General features: G+C 44.5%; 3 protein-coding genes across 3 annotated transcripts in view; 2 read left to right on the forward strand and 1 right to left on the reverse strand.

Annotated features, from left to right (window-relative positions):
* Window positions 1-16,037, reverse strand: part of ZNF81 (zinc finger protein 81) — a 746,478-nt gene that overhangs the window by 331,879 nt on the left and 398,562 nt on the right. The window lies entirely within an intron of this gene.
* On the forward strand, window positions 702-11,596 carry LOC114111511 (zinc finger protein 81-like). The gene is made up of 4 exons (XM_027963291.2): window positions 702-754; window positions 3,312-3,364; window positions 3,634-3,731; window positions 11,409-11,596. The coding sequence occupies exons 1-4, from the start codon at window positions 702-704 to the stop codon at window positions 11,541-11,543; spliced, it is 339 nt and encodes a 112-aa protein (XP_027819092.1). The 3' UTR covers window positions 11,544-11,596.
* On the forward strand, window positions 4,335-5,345 carry LOC101116124 (casein kinase I-like). The gene has a single exon (XM_027963290.3). It carries the CDS (start codon window positions 4,335-4,337, stop codon window positions 5,343-5,345), a length of 1,011 nt encoding a protein of 336 aa, XP_027819091.1.

Genomic DNA, 16,037 nt, shown 5'->3' on the forward strand with positions numbered 1-16,037 from the left:
GGGAGCCAAACTGCTGAGCCTGTGCTCCCCAACCACTGAAGCCCATGTGCTCCAGAGCCTGTGTTCTGCAACGAGAGAAGCCACTGCAATGAGACGCCCTCACACCACACCTAGATGGTAGCCCCTGCTTGCCACAACTAGAGAAAGCCCACGCACAGGAACAAAGCCCCAGCACAGACAAAGATATATACATAAATAAATTTTAATAAAGTATACGTGCCTCCTTCAAAAAGGAATAAAGCACAAATTTCCCATGAACATGAGCAACAAAGTAGAACAAACTTCAAATCCTGGACAAAATTATTATTTCCCCCCCTTTCAATCACACATTTATTTATTTATTATTGGAGTGTAGATGGTTTGCACTGCTGTGTTAGTTTCTGCTACAGCAAACTGAGTCAGGTATACACACTACTATGCATAAAATAGATAGCAAAGAAAAAGTATTATTTTCAAAAATGAAAGACTGTTATGCACAATGGGTGGCAGAAATTTATGACAAGATATTTTTATTCTATACATTACATGTAAGTAGGCCTTTAAAAGGCATAGCCTGTGGCGTATTATGGTAAAAATCACTAAAAACAATTTCCTAAGTTTCCCTTATCCCCCTGTGCTGACCTGGTCACCCCAAATGGGGCTGTGTTTACAGGTGTCAGTGTCCTTGGTGTTTGTTACAGGTGTCAGTGTCCTTTGAGGACATGACCGTGGACTTCAGCAGAGAGGAGTGGCAGGACCTGGACTCTGCTCAGAGGTTCCTGTACCAGGACATGATGCCGAAAACCACAGCCACCTCATCTCACTGGGTATGCACAGCTACCCTGTGAATCTATGAGTGTTGTAGCCACGTGTTCTGGGAAACACACTCATTCAGAAGGACAATGCAGATAGTGGAGTGCAGTTTATTACACCGGCAGGCCCAAGGCAGAGTCTCCTCTTAGCCAAGGACCCTGACCAGTTTTTCTGAAAACCTTATATACCCTAAGTGTACGTGCCCAAACCCACCTCCCAAATTCCCTGAAACTAGTCTGAAGAAAGGAAAGGAAAGATACACTTAGAGTTAACCCGTGATTCATATCCCTTAAGCCTAGGTAGTTAACAGTGGACAATTGTCAATAGGCCTGTGGTCATACCCCAATTAGCATAATAGAATTTATGATTCTATTCGGTTATACAGATAATTAGGGTATTCTTTCAGGCAACAGAGGGTCTAGGTACGAGCCCTGGGGCTCTTCCATCCCGGGGGCCTGGTTTTCCAGTTGGTATGTCATTTCCATAGACACTGGGCATAGAGCTCAAAGTCCACAGTCCAGCCCAAGATGGAGTCCTGCTTTCAAGATGGAGGCTGTTCTGTCTGTTTCCTCCTTCTTGAGGACTCTGTTATGAGTAAAATCGTGTCCATCCAAGAAAATATGTTGACGTCCTAACCCCCACTGCTTCTGAATGTGACCTTAATTAAAAATAGGGCCTGAGACGGTAACAGGGAGGAAGGCCAGAAGTCCCAGAGCGGCAGGAGACAATAAACTGTAAGTGGCAGACGCTTTTTCTCTCCTTCTCTATATGTGCTGACGACACCTAGCTCTACCATGAGCTAACCAATATGTTTTTCTTATGGAAAGTTGTTCTTAAGCTATGTTAATGAAACCATGTATTTGCTTTGCAACCTGCCTTTCTTCAAATGGTTCTGCCTAAGAATAACTTTATTTTTTTTTTTTCTTTTCTCAACCCTTGGGCTGATAATGGCTCAAGAAACCAGTATTCATGCCAATAGTTTTATGGCCGGGGGATGACACACCTTGGGCCATCCTATCTCAAAAATGCATATTGTGGGAGAGGGCCTTGGTGAAACCCCCTCAGCCTTGAGGTGACACTCTTATCTGATTAATAAGCTTGCTAACAGACATAAAACACCTTGCCAGAAAGTAGCAAGGGGGCATTCTTTCTGCCCCTTTCTGATGTCGTGTCAGCAGCTTTCTCTCTCTCTCTCTCTCTCTCTCTCTCTCTCTCATACTTTAATAAAATTCTGTTACCCAAAAGGTTCTAGTGGGCAGGCCTCGTCTCTTGCCCTGGATCGAATTCCTGTCTCTCCTCCAGAGACCACGAATCCCAGCGTAGCACACGGCTCACAGCAGTAACCTGTCAGGTCTTTCCAGAAGTAATCAATCTACAGTGAGGTGGTTAGGTGGGCCCTACTCCAATATGCCTGGCATTCTTACAAAAAGGGGAAGTGTAGACACAGAGACACACAAACACACAAGAGAGACCGTGCGGAGGCACACAAGGAGTAGATGACCGTGTGATTGGAGTGATGCTTCTGTAGGACAAGAGGTGCCTGAGGCCACCAGAAACCAGGAGAGGGACATGGAACACACCCCTCCCTAGCACCTTCAACAAGAGCATGACCTGGCTGACGCCTTGATTTTAGACTTCTGGCCCTCAGAACTGCAAGGCAAGAAATTCTCATTGTTCTGAGTCACACGGTTTGTGATACTTTGTTACAACAGTCCTAGGAGACTACCGCTTTCTGCATTTGGGGGTGGAGTCCTATTATAAGAAACACCTAAAAAGAGATGAAGTGGCTTTGGAATTGGGCAGCGGGTAGAGGCTGGAGAAATTTGTAGGTGCTTGCTAGAAGAAGTCTAGATTGCCTCAAAGAAACTGGTGGGAGAAATAGGAATAACTGTGTTTTTGCTGAGGTCTCAGATAGGCTTTCCAGGTGACGCTAGTGGTAAAGATTCCTCCTGCCGATGCTGGAGACTCGGGTTCCATCCCCGGGTCAAGAAGATCCCCCAGAGAAGGAAAGGGCAACCCTCTCCAGTTTTCTTGCCTGGAGAATCTCACGGGCAGAGGAGCCTGGCGGGCTCCAGTTCATGGGGTTACAAAGAGTCAGACAGGACTGAAGCAAATTAGCACACAGCACTGGCCAAAGAACCTAGCATGTCTGGTACCTACCTGTTTAAGAAATAAATTCTAGGTATTTCCTAAAAGAACTAGAAGTTTTAGAAAAGAGAATTTAACCTTAATTTCTGAATAATGAGCTACTGATTGAATTTAACACATGACAAATAAGAGAAATTCACAGCTTTAGATATTCTCACCCTGCACAATGTTAGGTATAACTAGGTATTTGATAAGCATAGCATATCACGGCGAAAATCATGAAAGACAACTAACTTCCTAGTTCTCTTCCATCCAACCCCCGGTGCTGACCATGTCACCTTGAATGGGACTGTATTGTAACAGGGGTCATTCGAGGACGTCCCTGTGGACCTCAGCAGGGAGGCGTAGCAGCACGTGGACCCTGTACAGAGGTGCCTGTACCAGGATGTGACACTGGAGACCTACAGCCACCTGTGCACAGTGGGTAAGTGAGCACAGCTGCCCTGTGCGCCTGCCAGGGGCCTCAGAGAGGCTGCTTCCATTCTCAGCTGCTGAATGCTCTGGGGCATCTGAAGTGTGTAATGGTGTCATCTTTGATTTGCCCGAGATACTTCAGTCCTTTTACCCTTCTGTGATTATGACTCTATTCCCAGGGAAACGGGATTACTTTCCTGAAGAGCAAATAGAAGTGTGGTTGAAAGGCCCTGAATCCCAATTAACTGGACCCAATCCTGTATCGTGTCCTGTTCACAGGGAACCAAGTTCCCAAACCAGCGGTCATCTTCAAGCTGGAGCAAGGAGAGGGCCCATGGACATTGGAGGAGGAAACCCCACATCACAGCTGCTCAGATGTGTGACCTGAGTAGATTCGGGACGTGGAGTAGATCTGTTTTTCTAGGACAGGCTGATGCCTTTGAAAGGCTCTGAAGATAATCTGCCTTGAAGGTTCTAAGAGCGCGCGTGATTTCTTTCCCAGAGTTCTCTGCGCCATGAAGCGCCTTCCTGGAACGCGGGGCATTCTGCGTTGGCTGCAGCCGTTGTAACAAGATGGCAGCGTCGGTGGAGTGACCGGGGCCCCTCTGGCGGGAGCCCGCGGCAGTGGCGGCAGCGGTGTCGCCGCCGTAACTTCACGGCTCCCCTGAAGCAGCCCCCGAAGTCGCTGCGAAGGCGAGGCCGCGGCCGCCAGAAGCCAGAGGCTTAGCCTGCTAACGGTAAGAACCCCTCAACAGTCTGTGGCCTGGTGAAAAGAAACCTGACAGTAGCGGTGGTCAGATTCCCTTGGCCGATTCTGGGCCCTGTAACGCTGAGAAACAGCCAGCGTTTTCTGTTTCCTGCCTGCCTTCACAGCCTTGCTCCGTGGACGAGTCTTAGGGGCGTCCATCGTCCCCTTAGACGCGTCCATCATCCCCTTAGAGGTGTCGGAGCTTAACCCACCCCCATCTTTGTCTCTCAGGATGGCGAGCAGCAGTGGACCCGAGGCCGATTTCCTTGTCGGAGGGAGATATAAACTGGTACGGGAGATCGGGTGTGGCTCTTTTGGGCACGTTTATTTGGCGATAGACCTCACCAACCATGAGGAGGTAGCCGTAAAACTAGAACCACAGAATGTGAAACATCCCCAGTTGTTACACGAGAGGGAACGCTATAATATCCTTCAAGGTGGGGTTGGCATCCCCCAGATACGGTGGTATGGTCAGGAAATGGACTATAATGTGCTAGTCATGGATCTTCTGGGACCCAGCCTTGAAGACCTCTTCAATTTCTGTTCAAGAAGGTTCACAATGAAAACTGTACTTATGTTAGCTGATCAGATGATCAGTAGAATCGAATACGTGCATAGGCAGAATCTTATACACAGAGACATTAAACCAGATAACTTCCTGATAGGTACTGGGCAGCAGTGGAAGAAGTTATTCCTTATTGATTTTGGTTTGGCCAAGAGGTACAGAGACAAGAAGACAGGGCAACACATACCCTACAGATCCGGTAAAGGTTTCACTGGCACGCCTTCCTACGCTAGCCTCAGTGCCCATCTTGGTACGGAACAGAGTCGCCGAGATGACATGGAATCATTAGGATATGTTTTGATGTATTTTAACAGAGCCAGCCTGCCATGGCAAGGACTAAAGGGTGCAACAATGAAGCAAAAATGTGAAAAGATTAGCGAAATGAAGATGACCACACCTGTTGATGTTTTATGTCAGGGATTTCCTGTAGAATTTGCCATGTACTTAAAGTATTGTCTCGGGCTGTCCTTTGAGGAAGCCCCGGATTACACGTACCTGAGGCAGCTCTTCCGCATTCTTTTCAGGACCCTGAATTACCAACATGACTATGCATTTGATTGGATAGTGTTAAAGCAGAAAGCAGCACAGCAGGCTGCCTCTTCAACTGGGCAGGGTCAGCAGGCCCAAACCCCCACAGGCAAAAGTGACAAAACCAAAAGTGAAATGAAACATTCTTAAACTTGAATCAAGGAGCAAAAGACAGAGCAGGAGACTGGAGCAGCAAGTTCAGTTCCCTGTCAACTGGCTCTGGTCAGCAGAGATCTTGTCTCCTGAGTTAAAGGCTCTGTGATTAGTGAAACATGGTATCCGGTTTTCTGTTTCACTGTTTCAAGTGGAAAAGGTCATTAAATGCTTGACACACACAAATTGGTGGGAAAATTGTGCCTATGCCCATTTTAATTAAAATCTTTTATTTTGAACTATACTGCTTTGAGAGATCTCATTTCAGAAGAATAGCCTGTGCAGTTGCTATGGTTGTTAATGCATTCTGAGGGTTTATCCATCCGTGGGGTTTGCAAGTTGTTCACTTGAAACATTCTTCAAACGGTTGGCTACTTGTTTGCAAGCCAGCTGTTACGGTAGCAATCAAAGATTCCAGTGTTTGATCATATGAAAGGCTGTGCCTGCTTACCTGTGCTAGAAATAACAGCATCTTAAGTGAAGACTTAAGAAAACCTTAGTGACTACAGATTATCCTTAGGACTCTGCATTAATTCTCTAATGTTCTTGGTATTTAAGAAAAAGCATATTTGTCACAGAATTTTAGTTAACATCTTACAACTGAACCTGTATATATGTTTAGATAAACTAGTCACTATAAACATCTACATGATCTGGAATTTGTTTTTATTTGGAAATGAGAGCTTGTTAACCACAACAACAAAAGTCTCTACACTTTTAGAGTTGCTTAGGCAGAGTTGACAGAAGCCCCTTTAATACTTAAATGCCGTCTCCTAGTATGGCCCTTGCCAGTATCCATTGTCTTCTTTGCTTGGCTGTTTGGCAGGAGAGCTATCTGCCCTTCTCCCCCTATCCCTGTACTCTAGATCATACGCCACACTACCGCGTCAGGCAACTTGCTTTCTTAGTTATTTATTTCCTTCCCTACTATTTTGTGCTTCTTTTGTCCTGCCCTCCCCCACCATAGTTTTTGTCCTTATGTATTCGGATTTCATGGATCTGCTTCCTTTCAAAAGTACCAATTCCGCCCTTGCTCCTGCCAGTCCCTTTCCATTTCCTCTCCAGCTTCTCAATGTCATCTAAAACCAACCTCATTTTGTTTTACATATGTCAACTCTGACATCGGGTTTAAAATAACATTTTGTAGGAGAAAATATAATTGAAATTTCTGAAATTCAGTGTTCATGCAGTAACAGTTGTTCTTTACTAAAAATGAGGACTACATAGGCAAATGAATGGATAGAGAATATGTGAGATACATATATATGTGAGAACCATTTTCTAGAAGACGGCGGTGGCAGATCTTACTATAACACACTTACGACAAGATTACTATCGATAACACTCTGTCTTTTTCATTAGGGCGACCCCTTGTCCGGTTTACACCTGTTGTTTGGTATAACCATTATTACTGTTATTAATGGCTGCATTGCGCAGCTTGTGAGGTCTTAGTTCCCTGACCAGGGATTGAACCCAGATCCTCAGCAGTGAGACAGAGTCCTAACTACTGGACCACCAGGAAGGAAGTCCCCCACCACAATTATTAATGATGCCCCTTTCGCCTTTTAAAGTGTCCTGATTTAGATGATAAAGTATAAGGATAACTCAGCTACACTCCATAAGAAGATCAAACATGTTTTTGAAATTCAGTTATCAGGAAACATTTACCCTGGAAGAATTGGCATATTTTCTACCTGTGACCAATGTAAATCCTGCAAATGACTGTATTTCTTTTCCAGCTGCATCTAAAAGGAAGGTAAGAAAGAAACTTATAGCTCAATTTTATTTATTCTGCAGGACTATCAGGCACAAATGTTTACAGTCAAAAAAGATCCTGGCGCTGACTTTGTTCATTCTCTCTATATCTGCTCTGACCCAACTTTATAGAGTCATACCTGGACATTTTGCTTCAGGGATTCTTAAAGGCCCCCTAAAGACACTGGGAAAGCAATGGGTGCCAAAAACAAAACAAAACAAGAATTAATGATAACTCATTAAAAACTTGATTATTTCCTGCTTTTATTGGGAAGGAGCTTGGTCTGTGAAGTCAGAAGCATTGTAGAGATCAGATCCACCAGCCTGAAACCACCCACACTTCAGCTGGGGGTCGCACCCTGTGGGAGACCCAAGGAGCACCACCTTTCTATGGCCACAAGCTGTGTATCTGTAACTGATATGATTGTGTGACACCTAGAAAAGGCAGGTTTCTCACTGGGACCAAGTGTACCAACTGTCCCCTCCTAAGTCATTAGATATCTTTCCTTACACCCTGACCCAAGACTTCAGTTTCTAGAAATCAGTCATGTATATGCACAAAGATTTAAATGCAGAAATGTAACTACAGTGGTATTAGTTGTCAAAACCAAGACTATCCTTCATACATGCTTACTAACAGTATCAGTATAGTTCATTTGCTAGTCGTGTCCGACTTTTGAGAGCCCATGGACCACAACACACCAGGCTTCCCTGCCCATCGCCCACTCCCGGGGCTTGCTCCAACTCATGTCCATCAAGTTGGTGATGCCATCCAACCATCTCATCCTCTGTTGTCCCCTTCTCCTACAGCCTTCAACCTTTCCCAGCAACGGGGTCTTTTCTAATGAGTCAGTTATTCACATCAGGTGGCCAAAGTATTGGAGCTTCAGCTGCAGCATCAGTCCTTCCAATGAATATTCAGGACTCATTTCCTTTAGGATTGACTGGTTGGCTCTCCTGGCAGTCCAAGGGACTCTCAAGAGTCTTCTCCAACACCACAGTTCAAAAGCATCAATTCCCTGCCCTCAGCTCTCTTTATGGTCCAACTCTCACATCCATACATGACTGACTACTGGAAAAACCATAGCTTTGACTAGACGGACCTTTGTAGGCAAAGCAATGTCTCTGATTTTTAATATGCTCGCTTGGATTGACATAGCTTTTCTTCCAGGGAGCAAACGTCGTTGAATTTTATGGCTTCAGTCACCATCGGCTGTGATTTGGGAGCCCAAGAAAAGAGAGTCTCTCGCTGTTTCCGCTGTTTGCCCATCTATTTGCCATGAAGTGATGGGACAGGATGCCATGAACTTCATTTTTCAGATGTTGAGTTTAGAGCCAGCTTTTTCACTCTCCTTTTCCACTTTCATCAAGAGGCTCTTTAGTTTCTCTTTGGTTTCTGCCTCAGTTCAGTTCAGTTCAGTCGCTCAGTCGTGTCCGACTCTTTGCGACCCCATGAGTTGCAGCACGCCAGGCCTCCCTGTCCATCACCCACTCCCGGAGTTCACTCAGACTCACGTCCATTGAGTCAGTGATGCCATCCAGCCATCTCATCCTCTGTCGTAAGGGTGGTGTAATTTGCGCATCTGAAGTTATTGACATTTCTCCCGGCAATCTTGATTCCAGTTTGTGCTTCAGCCAGCCAGGCATTTCCCATGATGTGCTCTGCACAGAAGTTAAATAAGCAGGGTGACAATATACAGCCTTGACGTACTCCTTTCCCGATTTGGAACCAGTCTGTTCTTCCATGTCCAGTTCTAACTGTTGCTTCTCGACCTGCATATAGGTTTCTCAGAGAGCAGGTCAGGTGGTCTGCTATTCCCATCTCTTGAAGAATTTTCCAGTTAGCTGTGATCCACAGAGTCAAAGGCTTTAGCATGGTCAATAAAGCAGAAGTAGATGTTTTCCTGGGACTCTTTTGCTTTTTCTGTGATCCAACGGATGTTGCAATTTGATCTCTGCTTCGTCTGCCTTTTCTAAATCCAGCTGGAACATCTGGAAGTTCACAGTTCACGTACAGTCGAAGCCTGGCTTGGAGAATTTCGAGCATAACTTTGCTAGCGTGGGAGATGAGTGCAGTTGTGCAGTGGCTTAAACATTCTTTGTTATTGCTTTTCTTTGGAATTGGAATGAAAACTGACCTTTTCCAGTCCTGTGGCCACTACTGAGTTTTCCAAATGTGCTGGCATATTGAGTGCAGCACTTTCACAGCATCATCTTTTAGGATTTGAAATAGCTCAACTGGAACTCCATCACCTCCACTAGCTTTGTTCATAGTGATGCTTCCCAAGGCCCACTTGACTTCACACTCCAGGATGTCTGCCTCTAGGTGAGTGACCATACCACCGTGGTTATCTGGTTCATGAAGATCTTTTTTTTTTTGTATAGTTCTTCTGTGTATTCTTGCCACCTCTTCTTGATATCTTCTGCTTCTGTTAGGTCCATACCATTTCTGTCCTTTATTGTGCCCATCTTTGCATGAAATGTGCTCTTGGTATCTCTAATTTTCTTGACGAGATCCCAAGTCTTTCCCATTCTCTTCTTTTCCTCTATTTCTTTGCGTTGATCACTGAGGAAGGCTTTCTTATCTCTCCTTGCTATTCTTTGGAATTCTGCATTCAAATGGGTATATCTTTCCTTTTCTCCTTTGCCTTTAGCGTCTTTTCTTTTCTCCGCTATTTGTCAGGCCTCCTCAGACTACCATTTTGCCTTTTTGCATTTCTTTTACGTGGGGATGGTCTTGATCAGTGCCTCCTGTACAATGTCACGAACCTCTGTCCATAGTTCTTCAGGCACTGTGTCTATCGAATCTAATCCCTTGAGTCTATTTGTCACTACCACTCTATAATCGTAAGGGATTTGATTTAGGTCATACCCGAATGGTCTAGTGGTTTTCCCTACTTTCTTCCATGTAAGTCTGAATTTGGCCATAAGGAGTTCGTGATCTGAGCCACAGTCAGCTCCCGGTCTTGTTTTTGCTGACTGTATAGAGCTTCTTCATCTTTGGCTGCAAACAATATAATCAGTCTGATTTTGGTATTGACCATTTGGTGGTATCTATGTGTAAAGTCCTCTCGTGTTGTTGGAAGAGTGTGTTTGCTATGAGCAGTGAGTTTTCTTGGCAAAACTCTACTAGGCTTTGCCCTGCTTTGTTTTGTCCTTCACGGCCAAATTTGCCTGTTACTCCAGGTATCTCTTGACTTCCTGCTTTTGCATTCTAGTTTCCTATAATGAGAAGGACATCTTTCTTAGGTATTAGTTCTAGAAGGTCTTGTAGGTCTTCATAGAGCTGTTCGACTTCAGCTTCTTCAGCATTACTGGTTGGGGCATAGACTTGAATTACTGTGATACTGACTGGTTTGCCTTGAAACGAACGGAGATGATTCTGTCACTTTTGAGATTGCATCCACGTACTGCACATTAGACTCTTTCATTGACTATGAGGGCTACTCCGTTTCTTCTAAAGGATTCCTGCCCACAGTGTTAGATATAATGGTCATCTGAGATAAATTCACCCATTCCAGTCTATTCTGGTTCACTGATTCCTAAAATGATTCCTATATTAACAGTATGTTGGTTATAAAAATGATGATACGTGTGAAAACTCAGTATTATCCAACTGTTAAAATTGTATACAAAAATATTTGCCGACATGGAGATATGTTTAAGTTAGTGTAAAGAGCAAGAAATGAAGGTAAACAAACAGTTCTAGTTTTCATATAAACCAAGTGTGCATATATTAATAATATAAAGATGATGCTGTGAAAGTGCTGCACTCAACATGCCAGCACATTTGGAAAACACAGCAGTGGCCACAGGACTGGAAAAGGTCAGTTTTCATTCCAATCCCAAAGAAAGGCAATGCCAAAGAATGCTCAAACTACCGCACAATTGCACTCATCTCACATGCTAGTAAAGCAATGCTCAAAATGCTCCAAGCCAGGCTTCAGCAATACATGAACCGTGAACTTCCTGATGTTCAAGCTGGTTTTAGAAAAGGCAGAGGAACCAGAGATCAAATTGGAAACATCCTCTGGATCATGGAAAAAGCAAGAGAGTTCCACAAAATCATCTGTTTCTGCATTATTGACTATGGCAAAGCCTTTGCCTGTGTGGATCACAAGAAACTGGAAAATTCTTCAAGAGATGGGAATATCAGACCACCTGACCTGCCTCTTGAGAAATCTGTATGCAGGTCAGGAAGCAACAGTTAGAACTGGACATGGAACAACAGACTGGTTCCCAATAGGAAAAAGAGTATGTCACGGCTGTATGTTGTTACCCTGCTTATCTAACTTATATGCAGAGTACATCATGAGAAACGCTGGACTGGAAGAAACACAAGCTGGAATCAAGATTGCCGGGAGAAATATCAATCACCTCAGATATGCAGATGACACCACCCTTATGGCAGAAAGTGAAAAGGAACTAAAAAGCCTTTAGATGAAAGTGAAAGTGGAGAATGAAAAAGTTGGCTTAAAGCTCAGTATTCAGAAAACGAAGATCATGGCATCTGGCCCCATCACTTCATGGGAAATAGATGGGGAAACAGTGTCAAACTTTATTTTTTTGGGCTCCAAAATCACTGCAGATGGCAACTGCAGCCATGAAATTAAAAGACGCTTACTCCTTGGACGAAAAGCTATGACCAACCTAGATAGCATATTGAAAAGCAGAGACATTACTTTGCCGACTAAGGTCCGTGTGGTCAAGGCTATGGTTTTTGCAGTAGTCATGTATGGATGTGAGAGTTGGACTGTGAAGAAGGCTGAGCGCCGAAGAATTGATGCTTTTGAACTGTGGTGTTGGAGAAGACTCTTGAGAGTCCCTTGGCCTGCAAGGAGATCCAACAGTCCATTCTGAAGGAGATCAGCCCTGGGATTTCTTTGGAAGGAATGATGCTAAAGCTGAAACTCCAGTACTTTGGCCACCTCATGTGAGGAGTTGACTCATTGGAAAAGACTTTGATGCTGGGAGGGATTGGGGGCAAGAGAAAGGGATGACAGAGGATGAGATGGCTGGATGGCATCACTGACTCGATGGACAAGAATCTGAGGGAACTCTGGGAGTTGGTGATGGACAGGGAGGCCTGCGATTCATGGGGTCGCAAAGAGTCGGACACAACTGAGCGACTGAACTGAACTGAAACATTCATGAATAGCCACACATGCACATACCAGAGAAAATGTCTGAAACCATAAACATCAAAATGTTAATAGAATTGATAGTTAGGTGATAATAGACTTAGAGGTCACTTTAATTTTCTTCTTTCTACTTAGAGTATATGACTTCCTGTTACAAAAATAAAACTATTTTTATATAACCATATATAAAATATACATTTTTACATTTTTATATACATATATGAATTTATATAACAATGTAAAATATATTTAACTATTTCATATCCATATAATAAACAAAATAAAGTAATGCAGTTTTATCATATATACTGTCTCACTGAGCCCCTGTGACAACCAGCCTGTCCCCGTGTTGACAGCAGACTCAGGACTGTCAGAAGGGAGCTGTGGGGCAGGGTCTGGCTCCCTCATCCTCCTCTGTTTGCAAATTTCAAGGGGAACTTTTAGTGGGAAAGCTGGTCTTGGCTGGAGTGTGGGGAGGGTGGAGGACACAGTCAGGAGACCTGGCTCCAGTCCATTACTGTCACAACCCCAGGAACCTGGCCAACTCATGTACCTTCTCAGGCCACTTTATTCATCTTTGAGAAGAGGAGGAAGAACTACAAGGGCCCTAGAGACTGTGCTCACCCTACTACCTGGCCATCCTCTAAGTTCCAAAAAAAAAAAAAAAAAAAACCAAAAAAGGGAGGGGAATTTTCTGCCCTAGATCAGTGTAGAGGGGAAATTAGCAAATCCCCAAGGATCAGGAAAACGGAAGATCTGGTGGTGATCAGCTGAGCATTTGCACAGAGCCAGTGGGGAGTGCTGGACATCAGGGGGGAATGTCTCCCAGGCTGGGGCTGGTGGTCACCCCTACCTGGACACTGCTGCCTGCAGACTCCCTGGACCTCCCCCTCTCCCAGGCTATGGGGCTCACCCTTCATCCCCCTGTTCCTCCATCAACTACATCACATTTTTCACTAAAATAGGCAGGGCTCTGGACGTGGGACACCAGCCAGGTGGTACTCATGCTCAACAGTGGAATGGTGATTCATCTCAGGGGCAACAAGGCTGGAATCTGCCCCTCCTGTGACACACCTGCCCTGCCCTGAGGCCCTGCTGATCAATATCAGGTACCTCATTTAATTTTCACTGTAACCTTGCCAGCTACACGACAATGATTATCATTAGCACCATTTGACAGCAGAAGCTGTTGAAGCACAGTGAGGCTAAGTCAGTTATCCTAAGGTCACACTGCTAGCAAGTAAAAGACCAGGAAATACTGAAGCCAAGATCAGCTGACTTCAAAGTCGGTCTGTGATTCTGAACCCCATACCGGGTCCGCTCCCAGTAAACAATATTCCTGTTATCCATTGTCCTCAAAATGCTCGGGCTGGAGGAGGCCATCTTGTGGGCATAAACTGAGCTTCTGCATATTTCAGTGCACATCCACAGCGATCTGCCTAAATTTCCCTCTTCTGATAGAGGTGAAAACTCAAACTCATCCTCCCTCCTTTCTTAGACACTGGAATCCAGGTGTGCACCAAGTCCCCCAGTGACTGACCAACTCAAAAAAATTGGTCTCTGCACACCTCACATCCCTGGCACTATACCCCTGATTGCTCTCGCTGCCAATCAATCACTGACGAGCAGAATCCACCCGTGGATGGACTACAGGGACTTGCAGAGGACACTTCAAAGTCCCCTAATCACTTGAATGGCCAGGCTCCTCATATTATTAATCCACAGTGATGACTATGACAACATTGAGTAATAACCAACACAAGTACAGCAGTGCCACATCCCAGGCAGGTTTCCAATTACCCATCTTCCCAGACTGCCGATTGATGACCCACAGGGTTTCTAAAACTGATTCCTGGAGCAGCCAAACACTGAACTTGCCTGCTGGATGGTATGGTTTTCATTTCAGAAACCACCTAGTATCTTTCACAAAATCGCTGACCATCCCCCGCCCCCAGTCCCTATCTGTCTGTCTCCACATTCCCATAAACTTAGTTGTCTAAAACAACATGCACTGATTATCTCAGTGTTTATGTGGGTCAAAATCCTAGGCACAGCGTAGCTTGACCCTCTGTTTCAGGGTCTCTCATGTGGCTGCAATCAAGGTCTCAGCTAGGCTTGGGGCCTCATCCGAAGGCTCACCTGGGGAAGGATGTTCTTCCAAGCTCATTTATATGGTTGTTTGCAGGATCCAGTTCATTTGGGCTGTTGGACTGACAGCCTCAGTTTCATACTATTTGTCAAAGGCAATCCTGAGTTCCCTGCTATATAGGCCTCCCCAACACGGCAAGTTGGTTCACTAAGACCACATGGAAGAGAGCCTGTTAGCAAGACAGAACCCACAATCTCTTGTCAGCTAATCACGAAGGTGGCATCTCCTCAATGTTAAAGGTACGTTACTGCTTAGAAGTGAGTTACACAAATGGAAGGAATTACACAAAGCCTTGGATACCAGGAGTCTGGGGTCATTGGGAGCCATCTTAGAAGCCACTTCTCGTAGGCCATCAACAAAGAAGGACTCTTGGATACATGTATTTGTATGGCTGAGTCCATTTGTTTTCCATGAAACTATCACAACATTGTTAATCTGCTGCTGCTGCTGCTAAGTCACTTAAGTCATGTCCAACTCTGTGTGACCCCATAGACGGCAGCCCACCAGGCTCCCCCGTCCCTGGGATTCTCCAGGCAAGAACACTGGAGTGGGTTGCCATTTCCTTCTCCAATGCATGAAAGTGAAAAGTGAAAGTGAAGTCACTCAGTGGTGTCCGACTGTTAGCGACCCCATGGACTGCAGCCTACCAGGCTCCTCCGCCCATGGGATTTTCCAGGCAAGAGTACTGGAGTGGGTTGCCATTGCCTTCTCCAATTGTTAATCTGCTATACTCCAATACAAAAATAAAAAGTGTAGTTAAAAAGGAGGACTCTAATGCAGAGATCCTATACCCACTCCCAAGAAAACACTCCTTAGAGCAAAAGAACAACAGGTTCAGACATTAAATAATTTGAAGACTATCCCACCAGTTCACTCTGTTTGATGAAACACTAAAGGAAGTATTGTAGATAAATGAACAGTGAATGAGAAGATAGACCTCAAAATAAGGGAGCAAAACAATGGTTAGCAATAACTCTTGTGGTAAAACATACACTTGCAATTGCAGGGTTCGCTAAGAGTCGGACACGACTGAGCGACTTCACTTGCCCTTTTCCCTTTCACGCATTGGAGAAGGAAATGGCAACCCACTCCAGTGTTCTTGCCTGGAGAATCCCAGGGACGGGGGAGCCTGGTGGGCTGCCATCTATGGGGTCGCACAGAGTCGGACACGACTGAAGCGACTTAGCAGCAGCAGCAGCAGCAGCAGCATAGCTAGAGTTAAATGATGATAAATAAAGTAACTGGGAACTTTGAATACAAATACTAAGTAAGTTTTCTTGAAGCAGAATGGACTTAACCTAAGAAAAATACAGTCTTCCAAAGAGCAGCTTTAATATTTCCAGAAAAACACAAAAATAATACTGTTCCGCTTCCTGAGGCAAATATGGGTGATAAATATCTTTCTCTACAAAGAACAGTTAATTGTATTCTGATCAAATAATAGAGAAAACATAAATCATGCCTGTTAGAAGTGGCACAATATATAATTGTACCATTAGTAAAAATCAAAAGCATTAATGATGTAAGGAGGAGGCACAGAAATGCAGAGAAGCATCAAAGTATTAGGAAGAAGAAAAGAAAAAGTTGCATTTAGGAAACAGTAAAATTGATAATAAGGAAATTTTAATACAAAAGACAAGATTA

Source organism: Ovis aries, chromosome X (assembly GCF_016772045.2).
Source record: "Ovis aries strain OAR_USU_Benz2616 breed Rambouillet chromosome X, ARS-UI_Ramb_v3.0, whole genome shotgun sequence".
Taxonomy (NCBI): Eukaryota; Metazoa; Chordata; class Mammalia; order Artiodactyla; family Bovidae; genus Ovis; species Ovis aries.

What these genes read in the sequence shown, in the direction of transcription:
- LOC101116124 (XM_027963290.3), top strand. Translation starts at nt 4,335, where the DNA reads ATGGCGAGCAGCAGTGGACCCGAGGCCGATTTCCTTGTCGGAGGGAGA.
- LOC114111511 (XM_027963291.2), top strand. Translation starts at nt 702, where the DNA reads ATGACCGTGGACTTCAGCAGAGAGGAGTGGCAGGACCTGGACTCTGCT. An exon ending in CAGCCACCTGTGCACAGTGG is followed by an intron (nt 3,365 to 3,633) that starts GTAAGTGAGCAC and finishes TCCTGTTCACAG; the next exon opens with GGAACCAAGTTCCCAAACCA. An exon ending in CACATCACAGCTGCTCAGAT is followed by an intron (nt 3,732 to 11,408) that starts GTGTGACCTGAG and finishes TTATATGCAGAG; the next exon opens with TACATCATGAGAAACGCTGG.